Genomic DNA, 21,125 nt, shown 5'->3' with positions numbered 1-21,125 from the left:
AATATTATTACACAGAACAAAAATAAAATCATTCAATTCAAAAACATATTTCTTAGGCTATGTGCACACGTTGCAGATTTAGTTGCGGATCCGCAGTGTTTATGATCAGCGTCGGACTGGCCCACCGGAGAACCGGTGGATTCTCCGGTGGGCCCTGGCATCTGGTGGGCCCTGGCACCTGCTGGCATACAGGGCCAGCAGTTGCCTAGGGCCCCCGCTGCTCCAGGGGCCCCCAGCCAGTGGTGTGTCGCACACCATGCAGCTGCTATGGGGGCCCCTGAAAGCGGAGCAGCAGCGGGTGTCAGGAGGCAGGAGCCCCTGTCCCCGCTGCTAAAGAGAAATGAATATTCACTGCGAAGCAGTGAATATCATTTCAGGTCTCCACCCCCAGAGGCCCCGCCCCCAGCCCAGTAAGCTGCTCTGCAGACTACAGCTGTAAATCAGGGCCGGCGCCGCCCTCAGTCCTCTCTGCTCCTGGCTCACAGCCAGTGCGCGATGACGTCACTACATCGCGCACCCGCTGTGTGTCTGGCAGAGGGGGCAGCTCCTGACACTGAAGCGGGATCAGCGTGGGAGCGAGGAGGAGAGGTGAGTATTGTGTTTTTTTTTTTTTTTTATATCTCTCGCTCTCTCTATCTGTCTCTCTCTCTATCTATCTATCTCTATATATCTCTCTCTCTATCTCTCTTATATCTATCTCTATATCTCTATATATCTCTCTCTCTATCTCTCTTTTATCTATCTTTCTATCTATTATCTATATCTATCTGTTTCTATATCTATCTCTATCTATCGCTCTATCTTTATATGTATCTTTCTATCTCTACATCTATCTCTATATCTATCTATCTCTATATCTTTCTATATATATCTCTATATCTATCTATTATGTCTATCTATCTATCTCTATATCTATTATCTCTATATTTATTATCTATCTAGCTACCATCTATATCTATCTATCTTTATCTATATATACATCTCTATCTAATATATATATCTATCTATCTCTATACCTATCTATCTATTTATCCGTTATCTATCTCTATATCTTTTCTCTGTATCTATCTATCTATCTCTATATCTATATCTCTCGCTATCTATCGCTCTATCTCTGTATCTATATCTATCTCTATATCTATCTCTATATCTATATATCTATCTCTATATCTATATCTATTTCTCTCTATAGCTATCTATCTATATATCTCTATCTATCTCTATATCTATCTCTCTGTATATCTATCTATCTTTCTATCTCTATATCTATATATCTATCTATCTTTCTCTATTTATCTCTATATCTTTTCTCTGTATCTATCTCTCTCTATATCTATATCTATCTATCTCTATATATATCTATTATCTCTATATCTATATCTATTTCTCTCTATATCTCTCTCTATATCCATCTATCTATTTATCTCTATCTCTATATCTATCTCTCTGTATATCTATCTATCTTTCTATCTCTATATCTATCTCTATATCTATCTATCTTTATCTATCTATTTATCTCTATCTATTATATATATCTATATCTATCTATCGCTCTATCTCTATATCTATCTTTCTATCTCTACATCTATCTCTATATCTGTCTTTCTATCTATCTCTATATCTATCTATATCTATATCTATCTATTATGTCTATCTATCTAGCTATCTCTATTATCTATATCTACCTATCTCTATATCTTTCTATCTTACTCTATCTCTATATCTATCTGTTATCTCTATATTTATTATCTATCTTTATCTATCTATCTCTATCTCTATCTATTATCTATATCTATCTCTCTATCTATTTATCGATCTCTGTATCTATCTCTCTCTATCTCTATCTCTCTATCTACCGCTCTCTCTGTCTCTATCTTTATATCTATATCTATCTATCTCTATATCTATCTATTATCTCTATATCTATCTACCTATCTATCTCTATATCTATCTCTATATCTATATCTGTTTCTCTCTATATCTATCTCTATATCTCTCTCTCTATAGCTATCTATATATTATCTCTATATCTATCTATATATTATCTCTATATCTATCTATCTATCTATCTCTATATCTATCTATCTCTATATCTGTTATCTCTATATCCATATCTATCTCTATATCTATCTATCTCTATATCTATCTATCTCTATATCTATCTATCTCTATATCTGTTATCTCTATATCTATCTATCTCTATATCTATCTATCTCTATATCTATCTTTCTATCTAACACTATATCTCTATATCTATCTCTATATCTCATTATCTATCTCTATCTCTATCTCCATCTCTCTCTCTTTATCTATCTATCTATTGATCTATCTCTATATCTATCTATTATATCTATCTATTATCTCTATTATCTATATCTATCTATCCATCTATCTATCTAGCTATCTCTATCTATCTATCTATCTATCTTTCTAACTCTATATCTATCTATCTCTATACATATCTCTATATCTAGCTATTATCTCTATATCTATCTCTATATCTATCTTTCTATATCTATTTGTCTCTATATCTATCTCTATATCTATCTATCTATCTATCTCTATTATCTCTATATCTTTCTCTATATATATCTCTATATCTATTTTTATTTATATCCATCTATCTATATATATTTATCTCTATATCTATCTATATATGTCTATATTATTATTATTATATCTGTATATCTCTATCTATTATCTATCTCTATCTATATATCTATCTATCTATAGCTATCTAGATCTATCTATCTATCTATCTATCTATCTATATTTCTTTCTATATCTATCTTTATATCTATCTCTATCTATCTCTATGAATCTTTCTATCTATCCATTATCTACTTTCTATCCATTATCTACTATCTATCTCTATATCTATCTATTTCTACATCTATCTTTCTATCTATATCTATCTAACTCTATATCTATATATCTATATAGCATTATACCCTATGAGGGGGTGCATTATTCCCTATGAGGGGGCAGTATTATTCCCTATGAGGGGGCAGCATTATTCCCTATGAGGGGGGCAGTATTATACCCTATGAGGGGGGCAGTATTATACCCTATGAGGGGGCAGCATTATACCCTATGAGGGGGCAGCATTATACCCTATGAGGGGGCAGCATTATTCCCTATGAGGGGGGCAGTATTATACCCTATGAGGGGGCAGCATTATACCCTATGAGGAGGCAGCATTATACCCTATGAGGGGGCAGTATTATACCCTATGAGGAGGCAGCATTATACCCTATGAGGAGGCAGCATTATACCCTATGAGGGGGCAGCATTATTCCCTATGAGGGGGGCAGTATTATACCCTATGAGGGGGCAGCATTATTCCCTATGAGGAGGCAGCATTATACCCTATGAGGAGGGCAGCATTATTCCCTATGACGGGGTGCATTATACCCTATGAGGAGGGCAGCATTATACCCTATGAGGGGGCAGTATTATACCCTATGAGGGGGGCAGTATTATACCCTATGAGGAGGCAGCATTATACCCTATGAGGGGGCAGTATTATACCCTATGAGGAGGCAGCATTATTCCCTATGAGGAGGCAGCATTATTCCCTATGAGGGGGTGCATTATACCCTATGAGGAGGCAGCATTATACCCTATGAGGAGGGCAGCATTATACCCTATGAGGAGGCAGCATTATACCCTATGAGGAGGCAGCATTATACCCTATGAGGAGGCAGCATTATACCCTATGAGGAGGCAGCATTATACCCTATGAGGGGGTGCATTATACCCTATGAGGAGGGCAGCATTATACCCTATGAGGAGGGCAGCATTATACCCTATGAGGAGGCAGCATTATACCCTATGAGGAGGCAGCATTATACCCTATGAGGAGGCAGCATTATACCCTATGAGGAGGGCAGCATTATACCCTATGAGGAGGCAGTATTATACCCTATGAGGAGGCAGCATTATACCCTATGAGGAGGCAGCATTATACCCTATGAGGAGGGCAGCATTATACCCTATGAGGAGGCAGCATTATACCCTATGAGGAGGCAGCATTATACCCTATGAGGAGGCAGCATTATACCCTATGAGGAGGGCAGCATTATACCCTATGAGGAGGCAGCATTATACCCTATGAGGGGGTGCATTATACCCTATGAGGGGGCAGTATTATACCCTATGAGGAGGCAGCATTATACCCTATGAGGAGGCAGCATTATACCCTATGAGGAGGGCAGCATTATACCCTATGAGGAGGCAGCATTATACCCTATGAGGGGGTGCATTATACCCTATGAGGAGGCAGCATTATACCCTATGAGGAGGCAGCATTATACCCTATGAGGAGGCAGCATTATACCCTATGAGGAGGCAGCATTATACCCTATGAGGAGGGCAGCATTATACCCTATGAGGGGGCAGCATTATTCCCTATGAGGGGGGCAGTATTATACCCTATGAGGAGGCAGCATTATACCCTATGAGGGGGCAGTATTATACCCTATGAGGAGGCAGCATTATTCCCTATGAGGAGGCAGCATTATTCCCTATGAGGGGGTGCATTATACCCTATGAGGAGGCAGCATTATACCCTATGAGGAGGCAGCATTATACCCTATGAGGAGGCAGCATTATACCCTATGAGGAGGGCAGCATTATACCCTATGAGGAGGCAGCATTATACCCTATGAGGAGGCAGCATTATACCCTATGAGGAGGCAGCATTATACCCTATGAGGAGGGCAGCATTATTCCCTATGACGGGGTGCATTATACCCTATGAGGAGGGCAGCATTATACCCTATGAGGGGGCAGAATTATACCCTATGAGGCAGCATTATACCCTATGAGGAGGGCAGTATTATACCCTATGAGGGGGGCAGTATTATACCCTATGAGGGGGGCAGTATTATACCCTATGAGGGGGTGCATTATTCCCTATGAGGGGGTGCATTATACCCTATGACCTATGAGGGGGGCAGTATTATACCCTATGAGGGGGGCAGTATTATACCCTATGAGGGGGCAGCATTATTCCCTATGAGGGGGTGCATTATTCCCTATGAGGGGGGCAGTATTATACCCTATGAGGGGGTGCATTATTCCCTATGAGGGGGGCAGTATTATACCCTATGAGGGGGGCAGCATTATACCCTATGAGGGGGTGCATTATACCCTATGAAGGGGTGCATTATACCCTATGAGGGGGTGCATTATTCCCTATGAGGGGGGCAGTATTATACCCTATGAGGGGGGCAGTATTATATTCTATGAGATGGCTGCATTATATTCTATGAGATGGCTGCATTATACTATGTGAGGGGGCTGCTTTATATTCTATGAGGGGGCTACCCCAACTCCTGCTACATAATTAAGACATGTACAACCTTATATTATACCCGGATATTAGCGTGTTTTACCGCATAATTGGTGGTCTGGTATTTAACTCTATGCAGCTACATAGTGGGCCCCAAGAATGATTTTCTCTGGTGGGCCCAAGGTGTTCCAGTCCGACGCTGTTTATGATGCACAGAAGTGCACCAAATCTGCAATGTAGTGCCTAAAGCCTGGCGGGTGCCAATATACATGACCTCTTCCCAGGCTATTAATATCAACCCGCAGCTGTCTGCCTAGCCTTTGATGGTTCGATTTTATAAGGGGTAAACTAGCCAGTAAAGGCCAACCAAACAGCTGTGAGCTGATAACCGCCTGGGAACCTTAATGGCTATTGGCTCCTTCCCAGAGTAATAACATCAGCCCTCAGCCGTCAGCTTTCCCTCTGCGGGCTAAGAAAATTACCCGGGAGCCCACACAATTTTTTAAAATAAATTTATTGAAAATTAAACAGATATTGCGTATCACACAGATTTCGTGTGTGTCTTCTATTAAACTATTTACCATCTTATTAATTAGGGTATCTGGCTGACACCTGTTCATTACTAAACGTCAGGCTTGATATATATCTGAAAATTAAGTGTACGTATGTGTGTGTGTACGCCCCCCGAGCATCCCCAGAAGTCACCATGCCAGGTAGCTCTGATGTCTGCTCCTCACACTGTGGCCTTAGATGCGAAGAACCGAGCATCAGGGGGAGGAGCCGTCACACTAAAATGCTCTGTGCTGCATGGACACTGCGCCTCCTCTGTGTACAGATGGGAGGGAACGTATATACTATATACAGGGGAGATGACACACAGGTATACACTATATACAGGAGAGATGACACACAGGTATATACTATATACAGGAGGAGATGACACAGGTATACGCTATATACAGGAGGAGATGACACAGGTATATACTATATACAGGAGGAGATGACATACAAGTTTATACTATATACAGGGGAGATCACACACAGGTATATACTATATACAGGGGAGATGACACACAGGTATATACTATATACAGGAGGAGATGACACAGGTATACGCTATATACAGGAGGAGATGACACAGGTATATACTATATACAGGAGGAGATGACATACAAGTTTATACTATATACAGGGGAGATCACACACAGGTATATACTATATACAGGGGAGATGACACACAGGTATATACTATATACAGGAGGAGATGACATACAAGTATATACTATATACGGGGAGATGACACACAGGTATATACTATATACAGGGGAGATGACACACAGGTATATACTATATACAGGGGAGATGACATACAGGTATATACTATATACAGTGGAGATGACACACAGGTATGCACTATATACAGGAGGAGATGGCATACAGGTATATACTATATACAGGGGAGATGACACACAGGTATATACTATATACAGGGGAGATGACACACAGGTATATACTATATACAGGGGAGATGACACACAGGTATATACTATATACAGGGGAGATGACATACAGGTATATACTATATACAGTGGAGATGACATACAGGTATATACTATATACAGGAGGAGATGACATACAAGTATATACTATATACAGGGGAAATGACACACAGGTATATACTATATACAGGGGAGATGACACACAGGTATATACTATATACAGGGGAGATGACATACAGGTATATACTATATACAGTGGAGATGACACACAGGTATGCACTATATACAGGAGGAGATGGCATACAGGTATATACTATATACGGGGAGATGACATACAAGTATATACTATATACAGGGGAGATGACATACAAGTATATACTATATACAGTGGAGATGACACACAAGAATATACTATACAAAGGGGAGATGACAAACAGGTATACAGTATACTATATACAGGAGGAGATGACAATGACAATTTATGTGAAATATAATCATTATAATTTGTTATAACCACAGTTAGTTACTATGCCCGGGCATATATATGGATACACCTGGGTGGGCCATTTTTATGGATAAACCTAAACTAAATGGGAATGGTTGGTGATATCAACTTCTTGTTTGTGGCACATTAGTATATGGGAGGGGGAAAACTTTTCAAGATGGGTGGTGACCATGGCAACCATTTTGAAGTCGGCCATTTTGGATTCCAACTTTATAAATGGCCCACCCAGGTGTATCCATATAAATGACCCACCCTATATACAGTTAGGTCCATATAATTTGGACAGAGACAACATTTTTCTAATTTTGGTTCTAGACATTACCACAATGAATTTTAAACAAAACAATTTAGATGCCGTTGAAGTTCAGACTTTCAGCTTTCATTTGAGGGTATCCACATTAAAATTGGATGAAGGGTTTAGGAGTTTCAGCTCCTTAACATGGGCCACCCTGTTTTTAAAGGGACCAAAAGTAATTGGACAATTGACTCCAAGGCTATTTCATGGACAGGTGTGGGCAATCCCTTCGTTATGTCATTCTCAATTAAGCAGATAAAAGGCCTGGAGTTGATTTGAGGTGTGGTGCTTGCATTTGGAAGGTTTTGCTGTGAAGGAAACATGCGGTCAAAGAAGCTCTCCATGCAGGTGAAACAAGCCATCCTTAAGCTGCAAAAACAGAAAAAACTCATCCGAGAAACTGCTACAACATTAGGAGTGGCAAAATCTACAGTTTGGTAAATCCTGAGAAAGAAAGAAAGCACTGGTGAACTCATAAATGCAAAAAAGACCTGGGCACCCACGGAAGACAACAGTGGTGGATGATCGCAGAATAGTCTCCATGGTGAAGAGAAACCCCTTCACAACAGCTAACCAAGTGACCAACACTCTCCAGGAGGTCGGCGTATCAATATCCAAATCTACCATAAAGAGAAGACTGCATGAAAGTAAATACAGAGGGGTCACTGCACGGTGCAAGCCACTCATAAGCATCAAGAATCAAAAGGCTAGACTGGACTTTGCTAAAAAACATCTAAAAAAGCCAGCACAGTTCTGGAAGAACATTCTATGGACAGATGAAACCAAGATCAACCTCTACCAGAATGATGGAAAGAGAAAAGTATGGTGAAGGCGTGGTACAGCTCATGATCCAAAGCATACCACATCATCTGTAAGACACGGCGGAGGCAGTGTGATGGCTTGGGCATGCATGGCTGCCAGTGGCACTGGGTCACTAGTGTTTATTGATGATGGGACACAGGACAGAAGCAGCCAAATGAATTCTGAGCTATTCAGAGCCATACTGTGTGCTCAGATCAGCCAAATGCAGCCAAACTGATTGGTCGTCGTTTCATACTACAGACGGACAATGACCCAAAACATAAAGCCAAAGCAACCCAGGAGTTTATTAAAGCAAAGAAGTGGAATATTCTGGAATGGCCAAGTCAGTCACCTGACCTCAGCCCAATTGAGCATGCATTTCACTTGTTAAAGACTAAACTTCAGACAGAAAGGCCCACAAACAAACAGCAACTGAAAACCACCGCAGTGAAGGCCTGGCAGAGCATCAAAAAGGAGGAAACACAGCGTCTGGTGATGTCCATGAGTTCAAGACTTCAGGCAGTCATTGCCAACAAAGGGTTTTCAACCAAGTACTAGAAATGAACATTTTATTTACTATTATTTAATCTGTCCAATTACTTTTGGTCCCTTTTAAAAGCAGGGTGGCCCATGTTAAGGAGCTGAAACTCCTAAACCCTTCATCCAATGTTAATGTGGATACCCTCAAATGAAAGCTGAAAGTCTGAACTTCACCTGCAGCTGAATTGTTTTGTTTAAAATTCATTGTGGTAATGTCTAGAAACAAAATTAGAAAAATGTCTGTCCAAATATATATGGACCTAACTGTATATGGTATAAAGCAAGTCTAGAATTTACACAAATAATTTATAAATTAATTATTTTTAATTTTGGTTTTGATAAGTGAATTATTTCATAACACAATATTTTTTGGTATTAAGGGGGAAATGGGTTTTTGATCCTGACTACAATCATCACATTTGATTAATACCTCTTCCTCACACATTTTAATAAAGAAATATAAATAAGGTACAATGGCATAATTATTGGGTATAATAACATTTATTATTATAAAGAGTCATTTCTTTACACTAAGAAGGGTATTACATGCAAAGTTGCATAATTTGAATATTTTGGTAGCACAAGTTTCTGACAAATAAGAAATAATCCAGATCATGGAAATATTAAGGGTCTGTGTTACTGAGGACATCACTACTCTGCATTTGTTTTCAACATAAAGGCCTTATTTTTATTTTTATTTTTCATTTTCAATTTTCAATTTTTATAATTCTTACTTTATTTTTATTTTTTAATTCTTAAATTTTTATTTTTTCTCTCAATCAAGAAAAAAACACATCGATATTTAATAAAGCAATGTCTAGTATGAGAATATTGCTTCATTACATATAGCGATGTTATGGTTCCATTATAAGGAAAAATGTTTCAATTCTGAGTTACATTCAGCAATTCTTTCATTCTTTCATTCATTCATTCATATATTCTTATTTTGGTTCGTGGCTATACATTCTTACGTATTATTGGTCTAATTAATATATTCTATTAATAAAGTTTTAGTAATAAAGATGGAAACACTTGCAACATAAAAAAAACACACTGACACCTAGGGGTTGAAAAATGTAATTACACCTATGACATAAAAAAATGTTCTATCACATGAAGAATACGGTTAATAACGTATTATCACTTATTATTGGTTTATTATTCCAGTAATTGAAAATACAGTCAGTGATTGAACAATAGTGCGCAGCTGCGCCGCTTACCAGGCCATTGGGAAACTCATTAAGCACAGGAGAGGCATGTGATGAAAGGGCAGAGTGGAATGCACATGCTCTGTTGGTCATTTAGCCGGACGTTAGTGGGTGTTCTCATGAAGTTGTCATGGTAATCACCAGACAAACACAGAGCGCAAGCGCCAAAAAAAATCACAGCGCACGCTCTAGTTCCTTCAATACAGGAAGTACGTCATAGGTTCAAGTAGCCATGGTAACGGTGTAACAAGAGAGGGAGGTGACAGCATGCGCGCTATCCATCCCTAAACCAGTGGCACATCACACAGTGTGAACTTCAGTTTATGTAGCGACCAGGAGTATCAGTGCACCAACAAGTACGGCGATTTTATTAAACACAAAATAGACACCAATAATAATGACCATACAGTTAGACAGACAGCGCATGCGCTAGAAAATCTCAGCAATAATCCCCTTAATACAGAGCGTGCGTCTGGGCATAATAATACAATGGTGATAATGAAAACAATGCCTGTACAATGACGCATCGTGCGGTATAATGTACATTATATACAAAAGTCAACCAGAAACAACAGTGTACAGACACGAAAAATAACTAAATAGAACTGAATGCTAATTATGAAAAAGTCCTATCAGTATAGAACACTCATGTAGCGCGTTCCTAAATATAATCCAATCAGCATAGAGCACTCATAAGGCGCATTCCTATATATGGAAAATGCCAGGTTGTCATGATAGCAATGAAAAAAAAAAAAAAAAATGCACGTGCACAAAAAGGTGGCAACACAGGCACTAGCCATCTCCGTATCTCTGGTTCATCATATGATATAATGATCGATATATACATATAACAGCCAGGAATAATAGTATAGTAGCAAAAGCAGGGGAAAAAAAAAAAAAGCCCCAAGTTAGGCCATATGTGCTGAATAAAATAATAGACTGATGACGCTTATAAAATATGCTACATGAACCGTATCCGAAACAAGATGATATGTGCATTCATGGTGTCGACGATTGTGCACAGAAATGTCCTGTATGGAGATGTTACAGTGGTACAACCCTAGTCAAGAAAGACTGAAAAAAATATCCTCTGACAATATATGGTATAATGTCCAAGGGTGGCTATATGGTAACCACTTATGACACTTATGACCATATAAAAAACCTAAAGCACATCATGATGGAAATTCATCAAAGAAGGTGAAAACTTAGTGATAGTCAAAAGTCACATAGGGATATGGTATTTCACAATGACGGATGAGATCAAACAGTTCCAGAGAACTACACATTTTAAAGGCCTACCGACTAGTCTCTCTGGACAACGACCTGGAGGCCAAATAGTGATGGGCAAACCAGAGTGTTGTTCCACAATGGGTTTGGAATATTACTCATAATCTGTACCAAATAATACCGGTATAAAACCAAACTCACTGAATGTGTATAATTAGATGGCAGAGAAGCCCATATGAGCCACCAAAAATTACCCAAGAAAATAGTGTGATGAAAAAGGCCATTTGTGGGCCCACCCGCGATGCCCCAAGAGACTGCTATGTATAATCAAGAGGAGGAATCCAAAGTGCCCCAGATTGCAAAAGTACAAATAAAGGGTCATAGGACAAAAATCACTGTTCACCCAGAGATAAATGAATTATTCACTCAATAATAATAGCAGGAGAAAATTTTTTTATACCCTGCTCTGTATTGTACAATAGGATATAAAAAATGTACTACTGATACAAGTATAGGCAAGATTTATTAGCCTCTTTGCCTCTCAAGCAGACAGAAGAAACAATATATGGCATATAATAGTTATATTGAATAAAGAATCTTACACCTATAATAGGCAGATTAGAAAATGGCCATAATAAGCCACATAGCCAAGGTATTGAATAGTATAGACGATACAATATTGCTGTAGGATTTTCACAAATTGAGGTAAACCCACAGAAGAGAGCTGGACATCTCAAAACAACTCATTAGAGACAACCTGTACATATATACAAGTCAATAACGATTCTAGGAAAAAATATATATTATTTTGGTATGCTGTTTATATGACAAAAAAAAAAAAAAAGGGGCTCAACCATACAGAAGAGTTGTTACAAAGGATGCGTTGAAGAACTCGGTGCCACTGTCACCCAAAAAGGCATCTGGACCGACAAGTCAAGTTTGCTTATAAAATCCTGTAAACAATAGATCCTCATTCAGACCAACAGGAGCTAGTGAGTTGAGATTGAAAATCCATTTCGATTCGCGCCTAAGAAGCTCCAAAATGATGTCCTCACCCCTAATGTCCGGTTGTACAGATTCCAAACCAAGGATCCTGGTTCCAAACCACTGTGAATTGTGTGCAGCCAAGTAATGTGCGGCAACTGGCGTAATTGTGTTGCCTTTTTCGATGTCCTTTTTGGCAGTGGTGATACTTGAGCAATGCTGCTGCATCCGCCTCCTCAGTTCCTGGGTTGTCTGTCCCACATAGATTTTTGGGCAAGGACATATTAAGGCATAAACCAGATAATGAGATTTACAGTTGAAATAAGTGTCCGTCTTGATCTGAAACGGGAAAGAAGGCAGGGTGAGAATGTTATCACTAATCATAGACGGGCACATATTGCAGTTTCCACAAGGGAAGGTGCCATTGAGCCGTATGCCCCTATTAAGTCTCTTGAACGGACGTTTAAAATGGCTGTGGCTCAAACAGTCCTTAAGATTCCTAGCCCTCCTTGCCACCAAACTAGGTTGTGTAGAAATGTGGGGCTTTAATCTGGATTCGCTAAGAAGAATCCCCCAGTGCCTAGCTAGAATCCCCCGTACATCTTGCCATTGATTGTTATAGGGGGTGATAATGCCCAATGGCTTGGAAGACCCCTTAGCCCAAGGTTGTAACAGTTGGTCCCTGTCTACATCCCTTGCAGCCATAAATGCTTTTGTGATTACCTTTTTAGGATATCCCCTATCCCTAAAGCGACAGGTTAAGTCCCGTGCCTGCAACAAGAAATCCTCCTTGGTACTGCAATTTCTTTTGGCCCGATAGAATTGGCCCTTGGGGATGCCATTCTTGAGGTGTTGGGGATGAAAGCTCGTAAAGTGTAACAAACTATTAGTGGAAGTAGGCTTCCGATATAGCGTGGTAGTGATATGGGAACCACTCACAACAAGCTTGAGATCCAAGAATTCCACTTCACGGTTAATAACGTATTATCACTTATTATTGGTTTATTATTCCAAACATGAATTTCATATATGGTACAAATTCTGATAATGATTATATGGATATTACTGATTGCTATGGTACGCTGTGATATTATAGGTTAGGGAAATTACCAGATGTGGTATAGAATAGGGAATGAAGACTTCAAGCAAGATACTGAAATCACAATAATAAGGATTTTTCAAATTTCTAAATTCAATTGATTCTTACCAGTTGCAAGAAGAAAAACGCTATCCCGAAGTCCTGAAGGTAACAAAGCTATGATTTTTGAGTAATAGACAGTCAATTACAATTCATTCCACCACTGACAACCACAAGTGCAGAGGACGAGGATCCTACGATGCTGAGATGCATACGATGCAAGAAACTTAGGAACTCGCTATCTAAAGAGATCAAGTTAGCCAAACACGAGTATGCAAAGATTCTGGAGGAAAGGTTCTCATCAAAAGATACTAGATCTGCATGGAGAGGATTAAGAGATGTCACCAATTATAAAAGCCACCCCACTATAGTGAACCCCAGCAGAAGTCTGGCAACAGAGTTAAATGAATTCTACTGCAGATTTGAGGCAAGCTCTACACACAGTGGCTATTCATCTCTAAGCTCCTCAGTCTGTTCATATAAAGATCATTCATTGTGCAACACCCAAGTAGTGATCTCCGAGGCAGAGGTGATACGCATCCTGAAGGGACTTAAGGTCAAAAAGGCACCTGGCCCTGATGGTGTATCTCCAATGTGTCTGAAAGTATGTGCTACCCAGCTTGCCCCTATACTGACAAATATATACAATGTGTCACTGAAAGAGTGCGTTGTACCTCAGTGTTGGAAAAATTCCACAATTATCCCTGTCCCCAAGAAAGTGGGATCCTCTGAGTTGAACGACTATAGACCAGTAGCACTCACATCTGTAGCTATGAAAGTCTTCGAAAGAATTATGATGTCCCACCTGATAAAATTCACGCAGAAGCTATGGGACCCGCTTCAGTTTGCCTATAAGGAGAATCGTTCGGCAAACGACACTGTCAATCTGGCACTGAAGTACATTTTGGATCATACAGATGAACTGCACTCATATGTCCGGATTCTTTTCATGGACTTTAGCTCAGCGTTCAATACCATTGATCCGAATTTACTTCATAAGAAAATGGTAGCTCTTGGAGTCCCTCTCAACTTATGCTTGCGGATTTATAACTTCCTGACAGCCAGGATACAGAGTGTAAAAGTTGGACCATTCACTTCGGACACCTTGGTCACAAACATCGGGGCACCTCAGGGGTGTGTTTTGTCCCCGTTACTGTTTTCTCTCTATACGAATGATTGCATCTCTTCAGCAGACTCAGTAAAAATCTTGAAATTTGCCGATGATATGACACTGATTGGTCTCATCAGGGGAAATGCTGAAGACTTGTATCGGAGTGAGGTGGAAAGAATATGTGACTGGTGTAAAGCCAATAATCTTGTACTCAACACTAAAAAAACTGCTGAGATGGTTGTGGATTTTAGGAAAGATCAACATGAGATACTTCCAATCTACATCCATGACGAAGTGGTTCTTAGGGTCACAGAGACCAAATTCCTTGGTGTTATCGTCTCTCATGATCTTAAATGGGGGAAAAACGTGGATGCTGTTATAAGAAAAGCACAACAGAGGATGTTCTTCCTGCGTCAGCTGAAAAGATATGGTTTGTCTAAGAATCTGCTGATCTTATTCTTTAATGCTGTCATCAGATCTGTGATTTGTTCCTCTCTGATAGTCTGGTATGGGGGAGCCACTGCGCATGACAAACTCCGCTTACAAAGGACTTTCAGAACAGCAGAGAGAATTATAGGCTCCCCCCCTGCCTAAAATCCAGGATCTTTATGATAAGAGTATTCGATCCCACGCATTGAAAATTTCATCCGATCCCTCTCACCCGGGACACTCCTCATTCCAACTACTCCCTTCAGGACGTCGCTTCAGAGTCCCCAAATGCAGTACCAACCGCCATATGAACAGCTTCTATCCACTCTCTGTTCAACAATTAAATCGTCATGTGTAGACTATATACTGTATCTGTCTTGTTAGATGTTACTTGTTGTATCTGTTGTTATATATTATGTTGCCTCTTTGCCACAAAGAATTCCTTGTATATATGTAATATGTACTTGGCGATAATAAATTTGATTGATTGATTTGATTTGATTGATTGATTTGATTGAGATGAACTGTGTTATCACATTCTTACCAAGTTCCAGTGGTTTCCTATCACCTGTAAAGCTTCAATGAAGGCTGGTGAACAATGAAGGTAATTGTCAGGAAGCTACAACCCTGACATGTGTCCTGTGCATTAGGACTGAGGACTGGTTATGGTGCTATGTTTAGCAAGGAAGAGTCATTTTAACCCTTACTTTGCTGACCAAAGACGTCACACCTGTTCCAAGACCGGTGCCGATGGAGGATTCCAGAAATATCCAAGGCGAGCCAATGTACGTAAGTCCAAGTCTTTGCAGGTGACACTGCACAGATATTAAAGCTGCATTTCATCTATGGACTTTGTTTTCTTATTAACATTTGAATTTATGGACTTTGATTGACACATGACACACGATCTCTACAATATCTACATGCTATTTCAAAGGAATTATCATATAAAGACTGTGTTTTAAAAGAACCAAGAAGAAGACAGAAGACATCAAAATGAAGACCAGATGACATCAGATGATGATGACTGGACCTGAGATGCTTCAATTTAGATTTAGGGAATAATTATACATTTTATATGAATATTAATCACAGCTTACCATAAAATGAATTCACATCATTATGTTATTGAGTACGTATAACAATAATCTGATATTATTATTATTATTATTATTATTATTATTAATAATAATAAGGATATTGCATTATTTTTTAAAAGAAGAAGAAAAGAAGAAAGAAGATCTTATTATCCTAAAGATGAACTTATCTACTTTGAGGGTACCAATTGATGTCTGTCACCCTCAAAAGTGGGAATTGTTAACTATTATTAATTTATTTTCTTATTACATTTAGTTCTGTACCGAGCACATTGCTATTAGCTGACAGGTTATTTCTGCATTCAGCTCATGGTAAAGGTCAACCCCATATATAGAGACCACGTGCTCTGTGGGACGTATATAATACATGGCCTGCAAGAAGGAGGGGCTCTCTCTTCTTCACTCTCTTCGGCCACTACGTTGAATGGACAGCTGATATGTAAGTTAACCAGACGCCTTTTACCATTCAGAATCGCAGTAAAGAAGAATACAAACTTTGATATGGACAATGTAACTATTTCATCTATTTCACCTATTTTGTTTTCCTGTAATGATCTTTTTTGGTGGACAATCCAAATAAACCACTAGATTTTTTTTATAAGAAACTTTGTGAAATTTCCTTTAGAGAATCAAATCTGGTATCAAGTCCTGAATAAATAAATATGCAGGAATAAGTATATTTAACACTGCTGGTAATGGAGCTGGTCTGGCTGACAGAAGTCAATCACCTGAGGATGATGAATGGAGGTCAGGTGTTACAGACTGGAGAGATTTAAGTGAGCCACCTTCCCTCAGTTGTGGCTGGTGATTCTTTTATGATTAGGGAACCGAGGAGGATAGCAGGGGAATAGGCGAGGCAACCAGATAACCAGAGAGGTTGGTAGCTTAGCGGATTGCAGACCCCTAAACTGACGACACAACTAGAATTAGCCATGGGATGTACCTACGATGCCCTAGACGTCTCAGCACAGTCAAAGAATTAACTAAGCCTAAAGAGAGAAATGGGAGAGCTAAACTGCCCCAGAGCAGAAACCCCAAGGAATAGATAGCCCCCGAACATATATTGCCGGTGAGACAAGATGAGGCACAAACACAGGCAGAAAATAGAGTAAGCAAATGATGGGGCCCAAACTGTCTAGATAGAACAGGACAGGAAATGATACTGTCTGCAATCACGCAAAAACCCCTAAGAAAAATCCAACACGTCTGATGAGCAAAAATACTGAGGCCACACGACCTCTCCCCTACTAAATCAGAACTCTGGTGTGAACTGGACGCAAAACAAGGATACTGATATAAGAGGGAACTAGAGATACTGAAAAGACTGACATAAGCTGTGGCATATGAAACAGGGTTCAGCACAGGTCCCAGCAGGGAACCAGGCTGGACTCACACCAGCAAAGCAGCAATCAGAGAAAAGCAAAAATGGAACAAAATGTAAAAAGATTCAAGACAACAAATAACTTATCTGAAAGATGCAGGATGGAGCAGGAGGCAAGCAGACTTCCAAAATGCTCAGAAAGCAAACCAAATCACCAGCAACAACTGAGGGAAGGTTGCTCACTTAAATCTCTCCAGTATGTAACACCTGATCTCCAATCATCATCCTCAGGTGATTGACTTCTGTCAGCCAGACCAGCTCCATTACCAGCAGCAACCACCAGAGGGAGCCCAGAAGCCAGGTCAAAAGTGTTCACAACAGTGATGTATTGTGTGCAAAGGACAGGTCACATGGGCTATCTTTCTGCTCTTATAAAATAGATATGACAGGCTCAAACCCCAACTTAGGTGCTCTGGGAAAAAACAAGACTAAAGTATAGGAGTAACCCCGGCACACTAATAACATGAAAGTAAAGTCTTCTCAACGACAGTCTTTAATTGTTGTGATTTTATTGATTGTGAAAAAAAGGGTGGTGTTACAATCCAAAAAAGGGTGGTGTTACAATCCAACGTTTCAGCTCTACTTCTCGAGCTTTCATCAGGGATATGACTACAATATATACAATAAAAGAACAAAAATCAATAAATAAACTTTATAAAGTATTATAAAACCAAAAATCTAGTGATAGGTGATACATAAGGTGGGGACAGTGTCATACATCCTTTGTGAAGGTGTGTATGGATCTATAATGATGTGAGGCCAGTGAGTATGTATTGTGGTGTGATACGGTGAACATGTGAGAGGTTGAACAGAGGAATAGAGTGAAGGTGTAAGGAGTTGAAAAGCATGAATGTGTAGGTAGTGTTGAGAAAGGGCATTAGGGGACAGTGAAGTGGAGTGGGAATAAAAGTGAGGTCATCTAAGGAGACAGTGTGTAAGGGGTGCTCTTGGAAATGTTAAGGCATAAGGTATAAATACCTAGATCCTTGGTTTTGAGGTGTGTGTATAAGTGGTATAGGTTTGCCTTTGTAATCCAGCTGCTGGAACGGTACCTATAGTAACCACTGAGAAAGGGTATAGGTTAAGGAATAGCAAGGTATATACCTTGCTATTCCTTAACCTATACCCTTTCTCAGTGGTTACTATAGGTACCGTTCCAAGGTAAGGTAGCAAGGTAGCAAGGTATATACCTTGCTATTCCTTAACCTATACCCTTTCTCAGTGGTTACTATAGGTACCGTTCCAGCAGCTGGATTACAAAGGCAAACCTATACCACTTATACACACACCTCAAAACCAAGGATCTAGGTATTTATACCTTATGCCTTAACATTTCCAAGAGCACCCCTTACACACTGCCTCCTTAGATGACCTCACTTTTATTCCCACTCCACTTCACTGTCCCCTAATGCCCTTTCTCAACACTACCTACACATTCATGCTTTTCAACTCCTTACACCTTCACTCTATTCCTCTGTTCAACCTCTCACATGTTCACCGTATCACACCACAATACATACTCACTGGCCTCACATCATTATAGATCCATACACACCTTCACAAAGGATGTATGACACTGTCCCCACCTTATGTATCACCTATCACTAGATTTTTGGTTTTATAATACTTTATAAAGTTTATTTATTGATTTTTGTTCTTTTATTGTATATATTGTAGTCATATCCCTGATGAAAGCTCGAGAAGTAGAGCTGAAACGTTGGATTGTAACACCACCCTTTTTTGGATTGTAACACCACCCTTTTTTTCACAATCAATAAAATCACAACAATTAAAGACTGTCGTTGAGAAGACTTTACTTTCATGTTATCTTTCTGCTCTTGACTTCTTGAAAAAGTGTTGAAAGTTACTTTCTGATGCTAGTCCATAGTTGAGACCTGGAAAGCATGTGAACTGATCGTATTATAATTCCTCTCACACGTTGGTTCCTCAGACTGTATATCAAGGGGTTTAGCATTGGAGTCACAGATGTATAGAAGATAGAAGCCACCTTGTCTCGCACAGTAAAGATGCTGGAGGGAGGACGTATGTATGTGAACAAAACAGTACCAAAGAAGATGCAGACACACATGAGGTGTGAAGAGCAGGTACTGAAGGCCTTGCTCCTACCCTCTGTAGATCTTATATTTATAACTGAAAATATAATTAGGGTGTATGAAATAAGGATCGTAATCAAAGAGCCTATGGCCAAAACACCTACAATGTAGACAGTGACTAGGTCACATGTAGAAGTGTCTGAGCAGGATAGTCTCATGACCAGAGGAGCATCACAGTAGAAGTGGTCGATCAGGTTGGGTCCACAGAATCGAAGTGTATAAGAGCAGCCAGTCAGTACTGACGACTGTAAGAAGCCAATGGTGAAGGACAGAAGAACAAGGCATAGACATTTCTTCTTAGTCATTATGGAGACATAATGTAGAGGATGGCAGATGGCAACATAGCGGTCATAGGACATGGTGGAGAGAAGAAGAGTCTCAATAGATCCCAGAGCAGCATAGAAGAAGAACTGGAGAGCACAACCTTCAAAGGAGATGGTCTTCTCCAAACGCTTAAGGTCTACCAGCATCTTAGGGGTTATGGTAGAGGAATAGAAAATGTCCACCAGAGAGAGGTAACTGAGGAAGTAATACATCGGGTTCTGGAGGATTGATGTGTTACAGACAATAGCCACCAGGCCAACATTGGCCACTATTGTCACAGTGTAGACGTGCAGGATTAGTATGAAGAGGAAGAATTTCAGATTCTCATTATCAGTCAGTCCAGAAAACATAAACTCTGTGACTTTTGTTTGGTTTGTGATGCCCATGACATTGATCTTTACTAGCGAATGAAAGGACAAAAAATATACAGATCAAAAGGATTCAGATTTGAGAGGGACACAAAAAAAACACAAAACCTGGAAGATAAAGACCTATATACATAATTCTAACAATATCAGACAATCATGTCGCAGATATTATACCAGACTTACTGTTGGATGCATCAAGACTAAAATACTTTTTATACAGTACATTTAAAAAATTGTCCAATGAAAGTAAGTGTAGGACAGAGAAATGGTAGAATCATAGAATCATAGAATCGTAGAGTTGGAAGGGACCTCCTGGGCCATCTGGTCCAACCCCCTGCTCAAAGCAGGATTCGTTAAATCATCCCAGTCAGATGTCTGTCCAGCCTCTGTTTGAAGACTTCCATTGAAGGAGAACTCACCACTTCTCGTGGCAGCCTGTTCCACTCATTGATCACTCTAACTGTCAAAAAGTTTTTTCTAATATCTAATCTGTGTCTCCTCCCATTCAGTTTCATCCCATTGCTTCTAGTCTTTCCTTGTGCAAATGAGAATAAAGTTGATCCTTCTACAATGTGACAGCCCTTTAGATATTTGTAGACAGCTATTAAGTCTCCTCTCAGTCTTCTCTTTTGCAAACTAAACATTCCCAAATCCTGCAACCTTTCCTCATAAGACAGGGTTTGCAGACCGGTCACCATTCTGGTCGCTCTTTTCTGAACTTGTTCCAGTTTGTTGATGTCTTTTTTAAAATGTGGTGCCCAAAACTGGACACAATATTCCAGATGAGGTCTTACCAAAGAGGAGT

General features: G+C 39.6%; 1 protein-coding gene across 1 annotated transcript; it reads right to left on the bottom strand.

The window, feature by feature from the left end:
- Nucleotides 1-19,378: 19,378 nt before the first annotated feature.
- On the bottom strand, nt 19,379-20,338 carry LOC141050175 (olfactory receptor 5B12-like). Its single transcript, XM_073547007.1, has one exon. The coding sequence runs from the start codon at nt 20,336-20,338 to the stop codon at nt 19,379-19,381; it is 960 nt and encodes a 319-aa protein (XP_073403108.1).
- Nucleotides 20,339-21,125: the final 787 nt, after the last annotated feature.

Source organism: Dendrobates tinctorius, unplaced genomic scaffold (genome assembly GCF_039654945.1).
Source record: "Dendrobates tinctorius isolate UK_male_01 unplaced genomic scaffold, ASM3965494v1 ptg000151l, whole genome shotgun sequence".
NCBI classification, from domain to species: domain Eukaryota; kingdom Metazoa; phylum Chordata; class Amphibia; order Anura; family Dendrobatidae; genus Dendrobates; species Dendrobates tinctorius.
The sequence above is the reverse complement of the archived record's forward strand: the minus strand, read 5'-3'. Positions and strand labels throughout refer to the sequence as shown.